The following is a 17,784-nucleotide window of genomic DNA, read 5'->3' as shown; positions in this document are numbered from 1 at the left end:
TTTGCTGGACAACAGAAATGATGAAGAAACTGTTCTCGTTTCCTTCAGCTGTAGAGAACAGGGATGCTATGGGGCTCCAGGAATCCAGCTCTGGAGGGTCTCTATTTTTCAGGTGACTTCCAGTGACCTTTACTACCTGAATTATTCCTACACAGCAGTTACTATGAAGAAACCCAGGACAGGGCTGAGAGAACACAAATCCAGTTGAAGGCACCCAATTTCATACATCTCCTTTGACAAAGGCATATGATATGGGAAGTATCAGAAAGGTCTGATGGGCTGTAACAGTCAGTCACTAATCAACACAGCCAATTATCAGTGACAGTTTTATGCAAAATATTACAATTTTTCAGCACAATTTCAACTTGGGATCTGAAGGGTGTCCAAGAGATTATTTTTCTTCATCTTTCAATGTTCTTAAATTAGACAGAGCTAAACAGTGGATGGGGGTCACAGCAACAAATACACAAAACAGAGCACAATCTCTACATGCAATCCTATATATGGTAGAAATTATAAACCACACAAAAATGCTGACATGATAGAAAGCACCTCCTTCCTACTCTCTAATGGTAAGGAAGAAAATTCAAAAAAAGGTAATTCTGCTATTCCACTACCAAAGCTGGGAAAGCTGAAGCCTCACACATTGCCAGAATAAAAAATTGCTTGATATCATCAAGACACTAGCAGTTATTACTGTATATGGCACATTCAAAGCAGACGGACTTAGGAATGAATAAAGACTTTGGCACTGGAAAAGTTAATATTGAGAACAAGCGGCATGGCTGCAGATGGCGTGGGCTGACTGACAACTGGTTTTGGGAGGGCACTGTGGGAAGGATGGAGCTGCCTCTGCGTCGGTCAGCCTGTGTGTGACCTGTCTCTGTGAGAGCCTTAGCAGAATCCAATTTGGAGTCAGTCTTCTAGGAAAATCCCTAGAATAAGCAGTATTAAGTAATAAATCCTGAAGCTACACTAAGTGCACAAATTGCACTAATGCTCGTATTTATTTACAGTCACGTGTGTAACCTGTGTACATACCAACACACTGGACTGAGGTGCCACACTGGACAAAAGAAGCAGATCATGCCAACGCAGGTTTTCTGACCTCAGACTGTAAGCGAGAATTTAGGGTTGACTATATCCATGCTAGTAATTAAACCTTATGTCTAGGAGAGCACAAGGAAAGTCAGAAATATGCTTGGTTTCAAGAAGTGCTGCTGCTGAGAAAAAAACCAATAATAATAAAACCAGGAGCTGAGTCTGTGAAAAACACCAAAAAGAACTTTTTTTTCCCAATTACTCCAACTAATACAAGGTTAGACACCTCAGAAGTTGCCTGATAACCTTCTCCAAATTAGAATAACTGAAAAGAAAAAGAACTTTTCTCTGACCAAGGTCACATCCCTTGTGTTTGCTTTCCTGAGAACTTAGATAATCAGATTTTATTAGCCCGAATGGATAGCAACTGGTTTAGGCCTTCACATTTAAGTATATCAGAAGTGGTGTATTTTATCAGGAAACAAAGACAGATGGAAAAACTGGTATAAAGTGTTGTCTGAGGGCAGGGTTCCCTTAAATCCTTAGTTTACTCCCTATACCGAGGAACTCAGTGAGCTGAAGTACAACCCTTCCAGCTAGGACGACTCATGCACAGACAGGCTGTTATTTCTTGTGAAAGGAATGGCAAAAAATTAAACTCTGGAAGCTTTGAATAAACCTGAAAGTTGTTTGTTTGTTTCTTTCTTTCTTTCTTCTCTGCCCCCAGCAACAATGCCTTGAGCAAACTGTGTGTGGCCTGAAAACAGAATTGCACTTTCTAGTTTTGTCTTTTTTTCTCCCCTTTCAAAAGCACCTAGTTCTGCTTGTCTACTCTTTTGCTCTAAAACTACCACTGTCCCATGACAGTGTCTAAGCCCGGAGAGTATCCCCACACCTTATTTCTGATCACTGCAACTGATTTTACGCAGTCATCTGAATAACTGACATTTGAGTAACTAAAACTAAGACAACTGAACCCTTTCTTTATCAAAACAATGGATGGACATCACCAGACTGGGCATGTCTGATATCCCCCAAAGGCGACTGATGTTCTGCAAAGGTCTTTAACTTCAGTGCTGTCTGTGGGCACATGTGTAAATTCAGTGGCTTTTCTGGGATTGCTAGAGCAGCCATCAGCTCGCACATAGTGTGGACTGCACTCAAGAAAAGGGGTTCATAATAAAGAAACCATTTCACCAGCATTAGGGTGAAGTCAACCCACTCACACACGTAACACCAAATGGTGGTTACAACCTATAATTTTACCTATGCTACTAGTTAAAACAAAATTTTATACCTCTTCATTGCTAAATAAATTAATTTACTTAAATTTATGAAGTTTATAAAGACATATAATCAACTCATCACATCAACTCTTTTCTGGGTCTTTTCTTCTAAATGAAGGCCATTATACCTGGACCTTTATTTGTTTTGGTCTCTTCTACATTTGTAGAATTTTGCTTTGAAGTTCTTTTCCATACACACAGTAAAATTTGGGCATTTGATAACTAGCATGAAGAAACTGAAATATTAAAAAATGGAGTTGCATTCATCTTATAGGAAACTATCTTTTAGAAAACTGTCCTAGAATTACAATAAATGTTTAATGAACATGGTTTGGTCTATTATTTATAGACCAGGCAGTTCAGTGCCAAAACAACACTAAATCACAATTTGCGAGTCCCTTATAGACCTAGAATTTGCTGAATATAAAGCATGTGAATACAGATATAATCACAATAGTTCAAAGTAAGTTAAAGTTAATCAAAGTAAGGTGTAAGATTTATCATTATAAACAAAACCAATGTACTGAAATCTAGATAAGTCAAATGGGGACACAACTAAATCAAATAAACTTTTCAAATTGAACACCATTTTTTGAAATTAAACTTGATATTTAACTGAAAGAAATATTAACTCAGAAGGACAGGGAAAACAACCAGCCAATTTTACGATATTAATCTCAAAGAAATTTATGAAGGTCATTAAGGAAAAAATATGATTGATGGTCACACAATACTTCCCACCTCCTCCCAGAGTTACATAAATATCTTTGTAGTTAGTGATAAAGAACAATTCAGGTCTTGGCTTACGATCCATTTAACACTGTCAGACCACAAGGTCTGACCTCTGTCTTGGTCACAGATTTGTAATTGTTACAAATATCACATCATGTACCAACATGACACTTAGAAAAAGTGCGGATACCTGGAGAGTCATGTAAGAACATTGAAAAGGTCTGACAAGCAGGCCCTCATCCTCATTTCCATGAAGGAACAGTACCCTGGTAATTTAAAAGGGCATTAAAGATCAAGGAAAAGCAACTTTCAGGCCTAATGTTAATAAAACATTTGCCTTTGTGTCTTTCTACTACCTCTATTTCCAGCCAAATATGTCTCCCACAGTAATAATGAAAATTAGGTTAAGTTTTAAAAATACAGAAGCTCTGTAATGCCGCCAAATTAAACTAATCCACTGTATTTGTAACTCTCTTAACAGTCAGCAAGTTGGGCAGCTGACTTTATAATCTGCTAACCATGCTTTTCAGTATTTTAAGTCAGCTGCCCAACTTGTAGTCCGACGATATTTTTAACACATGTTCGGATTTTTTAGGTTTTGAGGTTTTTTTAATTTTTTTTTTTTAAACCAGAGAAATTACTGGTGACCTACTGATAATATTCTTCCTTCACTATAAAGTAAACCATCAGGATTTATCTGATGGCATGGGATGTTTTCTCCCAGAGCCAATGTAAAGAAAGCACTGCAGATGTTCCAAAACCCCACAGTAAGCATGCGTACCAGCATTACACCCCTTCCCCTTCTTCCTTCACCTATTAAAGTTGACCCTGGACAGGTTCTGAGAGAAACATCACCCGCTCCTGCTGAGCCAGAAAGACAGCAACCTTCACAGTCAGGGGTTTCTTAGTGCATATAAGAACACGTATGCTTGTATCACAATTGTATTTCTAACTTTGTCTCACGTGCTCCATCAGCTACAAGACAGACACAACCCCACCACTCCAAATAAGGTCCACCCAATGCCAGCACAGAAATGTTCTGCATAAAGCAATTACCGTTGTTGTGCAATATAAAAACGCACACAGGCAAAGACACAGCAACTTTTAAATCTTTTCATTGGCTCTATTGGTAGCACTTCAATTTTCAAGAAATGATGGAGGGGCAGGTAAGAGCTGGGTGTATTTTCAGTGTCTTCTTTCTGTTAAGGTTACACTTCACCATTTCAAATCATGAATGCTTGTGAGAAAAAGGCTGTTGGAACAGATCAGTGACACGGCTGTTCCCAAGTTTCAAGTCTCTGCTCTAACACTCAAAGCCTGTAAACATGGACAAGTCACTTAGCTGTTACATGCTCAGGTAGATCATGAAATGGAAGGAATAAATAGACTCAAGGGGTATTTAAGTATCAAATATTATTTCATAAAGTGTCTTGAAGGTGAAGAATTATGCAAGCACCATATTTACTACTATAATAAATAATCTCAGAATAAAGCAAGCCAGTTAGAAGATATGGAGGGAAGATAAATAGAAAAAAAACAAACCCAAATAATCTTCCTTTAAGCTTTTAGGAAAGAAGTTAGTAGGATTTAGTTTTATGTTTCAGGGCAGGGGACTTCATTCTAGATCCATTTTTTTGCCCATTTGTGTTTTGGTTTTGCTATACTTAACATTCTTCTTTTCAAAGCCTGCAGATAGGCATCATTTTTTCCAAGGGAAAGCACAGTGCCATAAATACTATTAATATAATTCAATGTCTTCCTTTTTTTCGCCCGGTCTTTTCAACACTGTTTTCCAAAGCAAGACTGTGAGACACTTCAACCTTTACTGATCAGTAAAGTAAGTTTGGAATTCATTTATTTTAAATACCTATCATGATTCTATTTTATTGGTCTTATGTCTTCTTTGAATGTATTAATAGATAAGACAAACAGTCTGTCTGGATTTTTTAGCAAGCATAGCATGGCAGCAGTGGTGGGTGAGGGCAGAGGGGAAACCCACTGACCATGATTTAGGATAATCTTCTAGTTTTTTGTGTACAACCACTGAAATGAAACATTTCTAGCCACTCTGGACTGTGAGCAAATGCCCAAGTTATGGTAAATTCACTCAACTGAGGCCAAATAAGTTCCTTCCCATACATATGTAATTTTCCCTCACTTCCATGTGCTGATGAATCATTGCTGGATCCTCCTCTTTCCCAAAAACAGTGTGGAAAGAGGGAAAAGTAACTATGACCCACAGGACCAAAATTCCCCATTGCGGCAGAAGTGTGACAAGTCCTTTAGCGACACGGCCCGATTCCTCTGCTTCAGCCTCAGCACCGAGAGCAGAGAGGACACTGAAGCAAAACACTCGGGCTACAACAGACTTGTGGCATTGTTCCTGACCACACTGCCAATTAGACAAATCATAACATGCTGGAGTATGCTCTCTGAAAACCCTAAATGACATAGCAACTGTAAGAGCACACATTTTCGCAACAGCAGCTCACACAAAATGTGTATTTTTGGTCAAAGTCTAATTCAGAGCTGGGTTATTACTGAGGATAGCTGAGTTTGTAGTGCTGGCATGTTAATGGACTATTTCCTGATTAATCTGTTTGCATCAATGTACTATGTATTTATGGTTTGCATCTTCGCAATCTACTACACATCTCTTTTCAGAACATTTCGGAGCAGATGAACCCGTTTGATGATTATGACTGTGATACAACACACATATACCTTTTCACTTGATGTATACGAAGGAGAGAACACCAAATGTACTATCTTTAAGTCAATACTGCTTATCATTTCCCCCTTATCCAAAAATATATTGGTAATGCAGGTATGCATCTGGTTAGGTAAAAATCTCATAAGCTTTAATGGAATGTGAAAATGCAGAGCAACTTCAGCACCAAGTCCCAGAATTTAAAATAAAGTGTTTTTCTTAGATTGGCTATACATTTTTTAAAAAGTAACAGTTTAAACTGAAATCGTGTTACGTAAATTTATTTCAAAAGGAATAAAGATACTAAAAATATTAAATATGTCTTTTCATAGTCATCTTTATTAGCTGTTAAATATTTAGTTGTATGCTAATGGTAAACTATGATAAAACCATAAATTACTTCTGCTATACATGCCAGGGCTCTACAGCAAATGAAAATGTTAATCACTGAAATGCTCAGATCTTGCTAATAAAACTATATTTTCTAACTTGTTAGAAGTGATTGCATTCTTGGCTATTAATTGTAGAAAAAGAAATACTTACTACTGTGCACAGTCAATCAGTTGATATTCGTTGGACCTCTCAAAGCATGCCTTTACGCCTTCATCATCCCAGAGCTTTTTTGCATGTTCAAAGAATTCCTGAAAATTGAAAATGCAATAAATAAGAGAACATTTCCCAATCTTTTCAATCTCTAATCTATATGCGTTGCTCCCTCCCTCCAACTTTCACGCTTTATGCTTTTGCAGGATGATAGATTACACCTTTAAAGAAGAAAAGCAAAAAACATTTATTAGCAAAACTGCAGTAAAATATACTGAACATAAGGGTGCTGACACTTTCTAGTACATAACACGTAATGTAGACTATCTTCAACATACATACCAGTCCATATATAAAATTTAAGGTAGGTATGAATGTTACTTAGAAGCACACAAACTTAATTTTTAACTGAATTTATGCTTCTGTCATGGCAAAAGAATAAAAATGATGCAAAAAGCTGCTCAGATTATAAACATTAGTTTCCCAGAAAAAAAAAAACCAAAACAACAGTCTGTAACTTTAAAAAGATTGTGTAATTTTTCCTGAAAAACACAGCTTTCCGCTGCTCAGTATTTTCTCATGCAACACAATAATTTGGTTGCAAGATTTTGAGAGCTTTTGTTCAACACCGCTTCCTCCACACAGCCGCCTGGCACAACGTGCCTTTTCCAACCTGCTATCCCAAGCATCCCCATCCAGAAATATCTGCCCGCAAGCTTATTTCAGAATGATTTGAAAGAGGAATCAAAGCTGAGTTGGTGACGGCGAAGCCATAGCTCTGTTGTATAGAAGGCACACACGCAGGGCAGTAGGCCCGACCCTGCCTGCCGGCTCCTCCAGCTGCTGCTCTGGAGCTCCACAGGCCCCAGTTTGTTTTCAAGCTGGGAGTCCATTTTACAGTATATCATTATTGGGAATTCAAACTGTAACTGAGTTTTTCCAGCTAAAGCTTTCTAAAATCAAACAAAGAATGGTTAGACAAATAAATATTTCCTTCGTTATATGACTGAGTCTTTCCTCCCTCAAACCAAACTGTTGAAGCAGTATATCAACTTAAACACACAAGTTGTAATCTCTCTAACACCTCAACATGGCTGCTAAATCATCAAGAGTCCTTTGGTCAGTCATAAACTTGTGAAACCTAACAAATGACTTTTCCAGTGTTCAATCTGGCTCTGTGTAAATTGGCTGTAACACCACTATTCACTTCACAACACTGTCAAAATGTTGTGTAAATATCTGAATTTTGAAACTTTCTCAGTTGTTTGCCAGCCCCATCACACACCTCTTCAGAAATAAAACCTCCCCTCAAAAGACAAAGTTGGTAGTTAGAGATCTTGGCAGCACAGTGAGTTCACTTTTACCCTGGATGGGTTCCCCAGCCTTGCACGTCACCCTGTGAGGTGCCACAGAAGGTGACACTCCGCTCCTCAGCAACTGCCTCTGACCTGCTGGTGACGTTTTTGGGGAGAGGCAAAACACAAGACGAGACTTTCAGAATAAACTAGTACTGAAAATTATTTAGTTAAGCTTTGAACATGACAACGGAAGTCCTGAATAACCCCAGAAATGTGGTGGTTGTGGTTTTTTTTTTCCTTTCCACTATATTGCGCACAATGTAAAGAGGGAGAAAAACCCCATTCTTTAAGAAGTTTTCGAAACTTCAGAGAAAAGCAGATATTAAAGCAGGCATGAAAAACATTCACAGAAAGTCTTGGAAGAAGAGAGGAAGCGACGTTAGAGATTGGCAGATGCTTATACTGCCCTTGGAACGTACTTCTTCACCATCCCGAGGATGTGTTTATTTTGTCTTTGTTATTTTAACGACTTATGTAATGATTGTTTAAAACACTGCAGATCCACCTTTTGAAGTTACACTACGGCTATGAAAAACTCTCTGTTCCTACAGCAGAAGGAAAGCAAAAACTAGCTCAAGAAAGGGCAAGATATCAAACTAAATAAGTAGAAGGAGAAAGCGGACACACATAACAGAGAGCATGACTACAAGAAAAAGAAGCAATTGGAAAAGTCAAAATGATAAATATCAGAAAATACAGAACATTCCACAAACTTGAGGTTTATGCTCGACTATTGATATTTAGGGCATCAGCCGAATGCATGCCACCTGCCTGGAAGGCCATTTCTGAGGAGAACCTGTGTCTAAAAAATAGCCCCATTCAGCCTCACACAGCCTATGGGAAGGGGATGGGAAGAAGAAGAAGATGACAGAGTGAAAGCTTCCTTTCCTGCAACGTGGGATGGACTGAGAGATTGTAGCAGATGCAAATAAATAAGTAAAAAAAAAAAAAAAGCATAGCTGCAGCAGTTTCTAACTTCACTTCTGTTTTTACATCCTCTGTATGAGCTTTATTTACTCTTAAAAAACTCTTCCAGAAAAGAGGCAATCTTTTAAGCTCAACTTCTGAGACCCTACGAATACGTTGTAAACACACGGTTTCCATGTTATATGCTTCAAATATTTTTACCTGACCATTAAATTATCTCAAAGCAGTCTATTTAAAATTACTTCCAGCCTTCTAGTCCAAAGCAAATCCTGTAAAATGGAGCAAATATACTTACCTCATTAAAATGTACTGATCTGCTGCAGAGGAGTACACTTGCCTGCAAATTGCCTCCCACACAGCTACCCGATCCTTCTTTCCCAGGTGACTAAAGCCTTCCAGAAAAATCCACCTTCATTCCAAGACACTGAGTACCATGATCCGACTTTTCACACTTGTGTTTAACCCTTTTCTCATCTGCTCTAAGTTCTTCAGTGTTTTTTTTTCTCTTCAGCTGCTGGAGGCTCCCATTGCACACAGTCAAGCACACAGGAAGATCCTGCTTACATGTGCCAAACACATCTGGATCCCAACCTACTCCCCATCACAGGACAATATTCAGTCACCACACCAGCCTTTGCAAATCCCTAGGCCTGACCAGCTTTCCAGCAACTGTTCCCCAGTCCCCAAGACTCCTTCCTGTAGACACATGGTGCCCATCACCTCTCCCTCCAACCATGACCACCTCATTGGCACGCAGGTGCTGGGGAGCTAACAAAGGTGCTGGCTTTGGGCTAAGGCCAATGTGCAGCACCTGCTCTTGGGGCTGCAGCATCCTTGGGGCAGTAGCCACATTTGGCAATGCCCATTGCAGGGTCAATTCAAAGGATGGAGAGTTCAGATTTCCTCCAACTGACAGAAGAAGATGGGCTAAAACTTTTCAGTTCATGCTTCTGAGGGGCAGGGAACTGCAAACAACACATTACCTTAGGTCAATATAATGCAAAAATGGTTTTAAGAGTAAGTTGTGACCTTAGCAACTTACATTGTGAGATGGCCAAACTAAGATTTTCTTCTGTTGAGAAGTTCTTAAAAGTCTCGAGTCAGGTCTTTTAAGAAACCTCAACTGGGTCAGAAGAAAACAAGGCCATGAAAATCACTGAGGCCGTCTGATGCACCTGTTTTGCAAGCACATGCAGCTGGACCTCTATCGATCAAAGTCAATGAAATCTACTAAAAATATTTAGTATACTGAAGAGAACCAGGAGTAATGTGCTATGCCTGAAAGCAGAAAAACACCTTCATCGTGACATGTTTATGAAAATCAAACAAAACAGAGCTGTTTCATCCAAACTCTTCCTTAGAGACTGAGGTATACAAATCTTTGCACCTATTAATACACATATAAAACCACTCAAATATTTCTGATGTAGTATTTTAATTAGAGCATTAGAGAAGTAAATGATGATGCCTCAGGTCTCATGAATTATATGCCTTGTGAATTACAGGTACTTTTTACTTTACACACATTAATCTACACCAGTTACCTAAGGATTTATAGTGATGATTAGACTGTACAATACCAAAGTTTTGATGTGATCAAAATGAAGTTGTGACACACAACATCTCAAATATTTACTAATACAAAATTATCCGAAAATCTTCCACTCTTCCTGAGACAATATAAAAAACTCAGCCCTGCATCCCTGAGCTTCCTTTTCAATAGCAGATAATTTTTGCTATATATATTTATGCTTTAAATATGTATATATATATATGTATTTATGCTACAGCACTGACACATCTTAAAATCATGGCATGACATAAGCTAGTTTTTTTTTTGTCCAAACAAATCAGTTAAGATGTACATAACTGTAGAAACATCCTGAGCTGTTATCACTGATGTTAACAGTACTATATTTTTATTATATTTTGAAAAAGGTCTTGTAGAAATATTTTTACCCACCTATTTCAAGGTAACATTTTTAGGTTGGATATAAAAAAAGGAGGGAATATATTTCTAAACAAAACATTCCCAGAAACAAATACAGATAACAGATGCAGACACAGTACAGCTAAGTCTCAAAACACTGTTTTTCAACTTTATCCTACCATAAGTTATAGCATGCTCTTGAAATTTAATTTTACTTATTTTGGAAATAAATGTATTTATTGGAAGGTTACCTTAGAAACCTCCTCTCCCTTATAACTCCTATAAAAAATTTCCAAGTAGCTAAAAAATGGACTTGTTTCACTTTTCAGCTGCCTAAATTTGGAATAAATATTAGTGACGATTAAACAATGACATATCTTCGCGAACAAATCTTTATGTATTTTGGAAACAGAACTTTTCCTCCAGTTGCTTTACAAACCACAAAAGTTCATGTTAGGTCAGGAACACAATTTTTATTCTATTAAGATTCCTTTCTGTCTTGCTTCCAGATGGAGCATACATTTAATAGCTATCCTGATGTCACCTTTGAGACTCCCAGAAACTGGGATGTGGAAGGCTCCACTACATTTTCTGTTCCACATATTTCTTCTGTTAATGTATCGTAAACCTGGAAACAGCTGCTTAGATCAATGTGAAATAAGATCGATCTCCCTCAAGCCAAAATTCATGCTCCTCTCCTCCTCAAAATCAGGCCCATAAGACAATTTCTCACCTAAATCACAGATTAAACCCGTCTGATTAGCCTGACAAGCATTTAAAGTGGCAAACGTTACGCATTTTCATAGCTCTGCCACCGTGAGTGTGAAACGAAGTCGTCAATTCTATTCTGAATTTCAGTTACTACTTCTTCTCTCCCATACTTTAACCAAACAAAAAGTAAATAGTGCAATTCATTTAAAACACCTCCCAGACTTTAAGTGATGACTGCGGTGCAAGATGATCCACAGAATATATACGGGAAGGGAGACAGGTGTCCCCCTACCGAGCAGGGTGTACCCCACTCATACCTCCCCCCAGGGCAGAGTGTGTAAGGGCATTCCCAGTCTCCCACGGTGAAATTAAAGTGTTGTGACATAAAATAATGACAGCTGATGGATAACACTGTAATACCATAAGGATGACACCCGGCGGAGGCAAATTAAAGCTGCATAAGCAAACTACTTTCAGGGTTTTCTAAACGTGATGTGCTTGACTCCGCAATCCAAACAACATCCTTTTAAGCATCCTTTTCTGCATACCACATCTGAGCTCAAAACGGAACTGGATCCATGAGCTTGCAGCCAAAGCCTCCGAACGCAGCAGCAGCGAGTAGTGGGATGCTGCGCTGTGTGTTACAGGGGAAGACGGGCAGCAGCACGGCTTGGGAGAGATGACCAGGACTCCAGCATAGCACTTTCTCCACTTCCCAAGAGCTCCAGGGAGGAAGCCCTTTTCCTCTACTCACTGCAAATTCAGATTCCCAGATACTCAGATTAAGATTTGAGTAATTTACATTTAAGAGTTCCATTCTTAGATGCATTAGTTTCTGTGTTTTTCTTGATATTAATTTTCCTGTTAATTAAAGGCTTGTGTATTTGGAATCTGAGTAAAACTTTCCCAACATTGCAGTTGTGACTGGATTTTGCTTGAAACTGAACATTCTCTACAACTTAACTGTTAAGAATGAAGGGGAAAAAAACAACAGAGAAAATCGCTACGTTTCTAAACACACATGCTGATCAATGTAATCACTAGATAGCTACAAAACTGATCAAAGAACCAATGGCAGTTCAATATAATTCAACAGCTAAGATTTCTTTATATGTAGCAAAGAATAATTAATCTTCTTTTTGTTTTAAGAATACTACAAATAATGTACAATAAAAGTGATAATGCAAACCTGCTGAGTGAATAAACTTGAGGGAATAATACCTGGAGCTTCAAGGTGAATGATGAGAATAAAAAAAAGGTACTTCTATGCTATGCAACAAATCAAGTAGGCAACCTTTTATTGCTATTTTTTGTATAGTATTTCTCTTTCCTTGCCTGGGCATTTCTCTGGAATTCAAGACTCAGGGCCTTACAGAAAAAAAAGAAAAATCTAAAAAGCTATTTAAATAATCTTGTATATAGAGGTGTTGCATAAAGCGTCTTAATTTTAAGACTCTGACTTAAACTTGAATCTTAACTCAGTGTTTAACTGAGATGGTTATAAACTGATGTTACAAGAAGCCCAGAATGGAGAATGAGCAACAATGTGCCCCAGTGCCTCAAATTATTACTGGTTTGCTTGTGTCAAGTGTAGCAACTCATCTTCTATTAAAAATACTCCTGCCTCCCAAACATCTATTGAGTGCAACTGTAAGATGTAGGAATAAAAGTTTTTAATGGACTTAATGCAGAAATTATAGAGTAAAGTACCAGGTAAGACAGCTAAGAGGGAAGGAAGCCTGCTCAGTTACTTCTTCCACAAACAGGTAGTCTCTTGATAATCAGACACTTGTTTATGAGACAAAAGTGTCCCCTGTGGCTCAGCCAGCTCCTCTTCTTAATCCTTCATGAAATGCTCTGCCTAGCAAGGGAGCTGTTTTGCTTTAGGTATACAAAATGCAGCTGCTCAAACTCCTAATGCCCACAACAAAGACAAGCAAACAGAGTTACAATTTAAAAACAAAAGCAGAATACATGACTTGAATTTTTCCAACGGCAGTGGTGTCAAAACCTTCATTAGCACCCAAGCAAGGGTAGGGGAAACACTGAAACCACGTGCAAGCAAGGACCATGCTTAACAGTAGGGTTCAGATGTTCCTAAAACACCAACACTTACAGGAGATTAATTATGTAGAAACCTTTGGGAAAAGTAGAACCTCCACCCCCTGCAAGGTATTCTTTGTTGTAATTTGTGGGTGTGCAATAATCAACGCAATTACTTTGCTAGTTAGTGACTCATTCTGATAGGCAAAGCAGCAGTTTGGCCTCTAACCCTCCTCCAAAACCTAACTGTGGATCTATCAAAGAGAGTTAGAGAATAATACATCCAGATCTACCTCCTCTCCCTGTTCATTTGACTTGTTTTGCCTTTTTTAGGCTGGAAGCAACAGCCCTGAAGCACGATCGGTTTGCACTAAGCACAACCTCAGTTCATTAGAACCAAACATGGGAGGATGGTAAATACCACCTTCACAGAACACACCGGTCTTGGTGCATCTTGTGTTCCAAGAAAACAAAATTAGTTTATTAACTCCTAGGAGAATCTTATCCAACTTGGAAGTGTAAGGAAAGAGGCTGGGGAAACAGACAGCATTTATAAAGGTATAAAAGCAGCATTTTCATATAGCTACCACATGCCACTGCATCTAGACAAAGTGTACAAGCTGTGGAGCTCGTTGACAATGTTCAAAAACCAGGAATGCAACCAGCACAGTACATTTTATGTCCCTTTCTTCAACTATTTTTGTGACTTGACTTTTAAGCTCTTACTCTACACTACATTTCCAAGAAGTGTGTACAGTTAAGGTATCAGCCTGAATGCCTCGGCAGTTCTATTTCTGCTTGTTAGAAACACGTTCCATCTGCCATTTTATCTCACAGAAACCAACAAGTTCACTATTGTAGACCACAGAACCCATCTACAAGGTTTGAGAAACATATTAATATATTTTTCAAACTCACATGTGTCAAACACAGAAGTCTGAAAGTTCTTTTGATCATACTAGCAAAGCCAAAATACCCATGATGTTGTGTTTTTGCATACTTTGGGGCCAGCACTGCAGATAAGATAGCCTTTGAAGACAAAAATGCATTATATGTCAAAGAGCAATTCCACGTTTTTTCTTCACTACTTATTAAATAGTGTTGGTGTTTTGTTTTTTTTTTTTTCTGAGCTAAACAATGAAGCTTTTATCATACTTAAAACAAAAACCTCTGATTCAATCTTCTAGTTTCCATTTTAATTGTGTATTTCAACTTTCAGTCTGCCATCATAAATTCTTGAATGCTGCTACCTGCCTGCTATTTAGAGGGAGCCATCAAGCTCTCTACTAAGGGAAGCAGGAGAAATAATTTAAGCAAATTACTTAGTGCCCAAAACCCGTGTTGTGCCCAGGATGCAAAACTCACACACATTCTTCTCCTCCAAGGTATTTTGTTTTTGTCAATGTTAGAACCTCTCCCTGAGTGCACAGAAAGCTCTTCATTAAAAAAAAAACCCCACAAAACCACAATGTGTTACACAGTTGGTGAGTATGGACAAATCACTCTGTAATCCCCGATGAAGGGACTGTCATGGAAGTGAGAAGTACTGCTATAAGACATATATTACATATTGGTAAACTCCACACACTTCACAGAAGGAAATATGATCAAGATTTTTTTTTAACACAAGCCAATAATAGCAACTTACATGCTGCAACATGGCAGAGTTGGATCTGCATCCCCTACGGTTTTAAATCTTGAGTAGTATTGTATCTGATCACATTTATTAGCTGTACAGTAAGACAGTTGTCTTTATCATGCCACAATGCACTTGGGCACAAATCTATAGAAAAAACTGGGATCCTCTGGTGGATTGTTATTTCATTGAGTAGTGAAAATCACGTAGTTAATTCCTGCCTGCTGTTTTGAAGATATAAAGCTACATGTGCACTTTGTCACCTTCCAACGATAAGAACCTCACCGCTATGCAAGTTACTCCTGGGGTGCTCTCAGCCCTTCTTACAAGTCTGCCTCAGTTTTCATAACTTGGATGGTGGGGATATCCCCAATGAAGTCGGGATGGTGGGGTACAAAGCTGAGGGCTGAGGCTCTCCCAGCTCCCCAGGCAGCTTCTCCCGTCCCTGCCCATAAGGAAGCCCTGCTGCTTATGTAAATACAGTTCCATAGCGAAGACAACCACCGAGCGAGCTGAAGAAACACAAGCCTGCAGCTTATAATTCTTCCAGTTTGAGAAGTTTCTACTGCTCACAGCTTCGACTGTTTTCCTTAAACCAGTTTTGAAGGTCATATATCAAGGAACTATTTCATGGTCTAGTATGCACTTCATTATTTGTAAGTGATTTCCTACCAGACAAGTGGTTTGCAAGGACCAAGAACTCTCATTTCCTTTTATAGATTTGATTCGGAAATAAATGCTGGCAACACCATGTGACTAACAGGCAGAATCCACAACTCAAGCAACTCTCATAATTAAATCCAAAAGCAATGGAAAAGTCAGCCTGCTGCTGCCAGATCTCTTTAGCCTCCTACTCCTCTGCACAAGTTTTATCTAAATTCTTCAACTTTATCTGTTCTCTTTGTCACTTTCTCCTGTCCTCATCCACACGCAAAAGACAGACTAGCTTCAAGACAGGAACTCATTCATTCTGAAATATTTAAAACAGTAGGAAAAGGAAATACAAGTTTTTCTCTGTGACTAAAGTAAATTGAATTTCAGCAAACAAATATTTGTAAATTAACAACCACAAATGTAGATGTAAGTATATGAATAAGGATTCTAAAGGAAAAAAATTTTGTCTTTTCTGACAGCTGTAGCCTTGAAGAGCTATTCTGGAAAAAGACTGTGGATATAATTGCAGAAACTAGGAATTTTGACTATCTGAATGTAATATATTTCAAAGGAACCCCATCGTTTGAAGGCATGTGCTCATAACTTTTATAGATGTACAACTACTGTATCTTATTATTCAGTAAGACTAAGGTGTCTTAGTAAAGTTCTGAAAAGTAACACAGACTTTTAAGTAAATCTTGGCCACATTTTAAATAATTTTCATTCTCACAGTGCCAGCCCCTATGAATCTAATTCTAATGATCCCCATAAATCAAACTTCCCAGATTAATTCAGATGAAATCTAGCTACCAACTGCAGAAAATATTTTTATTCCTAGTGCTTAGTTCTTAATTTCCATTCTGCAAAGTATGTCACTTTGAAGAACTGAGATAATAACATCCTAATATGTATAATATAGCAAGAATGTGTATTCAGTAACAAATGAAATTGCTGAGGCATCAGAAACAAAGGACTTTTTACTAGCCCATAAATATTCTTGCAACTCAGAAACTGCCTAGAATCGAAAAGAAATCTGTATCTGTAGGAATACAAATCTCGATGTATATAGGTGACTAGAGATAATGACACTTGTGGATGGGAAATTTGTTGGCATTTCAGAGCTGGAAGTTGTTAAAGTGGCCCAGCTTACTGAGATGCATTTCCAGGGTACCTCAAAAAATACTTTACAGAGCCTAAGCTAGCTTCTTCCCCTTCTTCCCAGTCTTTCATTTACTATTCGCTGCAGGATTATTGCTCACTTCAAATGTAATCTAACATGAAAGCCGCTGATTAATATTGTAAACAGATGATTAGTGTCCTGTGACTGCCAAATAACTTAATGAATCTCAATACATGATGTTGAAGCATAGACAAGAGATAAAATAATGGAATTGAGTGAAACTATAAAAACAGGTAATTCCCTCAGTTTAAAAGGCAAATATTGCCAGAGCTCCTTAAACAGAAAGAAATGGTTCACGCTTGTGTCAGAAATTGTAGGAAATACATTTCTTCAGATTAATTAAAATCAAACTGCCACCAACTGAAGTATCATCTACTGAAGTAAAATATAGAACTAGTGAATTTGAAGTCTTTGAAATAGGATCTGCCCCAACCTGCTGCAATTGAGACGAAACCACCATACAAGGCCTCAAGAAGCTTCTCTGCACCTCCTTCCCCAGCTTCCTTCAGATATTACTTGTGCCATAGTGCCTGTCAGGGCCACCACGGGGCCATCAGCAACCTCCATGCAAGATGGGTACTACCACATATATGAGCAAAAATGGGCTACTGGATGTTATACCTGGCAGAAGAAAAATGTGAACTAACCTAATTCAATTTGATCTGGGGAGAAAACCTTAGATAGATACACATAAATTGTGAGCAAGGCCTTGAAATTATGTGAAGACAATTCAGACAAGGACTTTCATTGCCGTCTGTTATAAAACCTGACCAACTGACTCTAAAATGAAATAGAGAAATAACTTCTTCCAGTAGCAATCACTCTCAGTTTCTAGGGAAGCTCCATTCCACAATTTTTTTTTTTTTCATAGAATCGCAAAAAGTTTGGGGTTGGAAGGGACCTCTGGAGATCATCTAGTCCAACCCACCTGCTAAAGCAGGGTCACCCAGAGCAGATCGCACAGGAATGTGTCCCGGTGGGTCTTGAATATCTCCAGAGAAGGAGACTCCACGACCTCTCTGGGCAGCCTGTT

General features: G+C 38.4%; 1 protein-coding gene across 2 annotated transcripts in view; it reads right to left on the bottom strand.

Annotated features, from left to right (window-relative positions):
- GNAL (G protein subunit alpha L) overlaps positions 1 to 17,784 on the bottom strand; it is a gene marked incomplete at both ends in the record, with an annotated part of 191,427 nt that overhangs the window by 52,383 nt on the left and 121,260 nt on the right. For both annotated transcript variants that reach the window (XM_080339408.1, XM_080339409.1), the window contains one exon: positions 6,313 to 6,410. In XM_080339408.1, coding sequence (XP_080195534.1) covers positions 6,313 to 6,410 — 98 coding nt within the window. The remainder of the gene's footprint in view (positions 1 to 6,312; positions 6,411 to 17,784) is intronic.

This window comes from Nesoenas mayeri, assembly GCF_963082525.1.
Source record: "Nesoenas mayeri genome assembly, chromosome: 2".
Classification (NCBI taxonomy): domain Eukaryota; kingdom Metazoa; phylum Chordata; class Aves; order Columbiformes; family Columbidae; genus Nesoenas; species Nesoenas mayeri.
The sequence above is the reverse complement of the archived record's forward strand: the minus strand, read 5'-3'. Positions and strand labels throughout refer to the sequence as shown.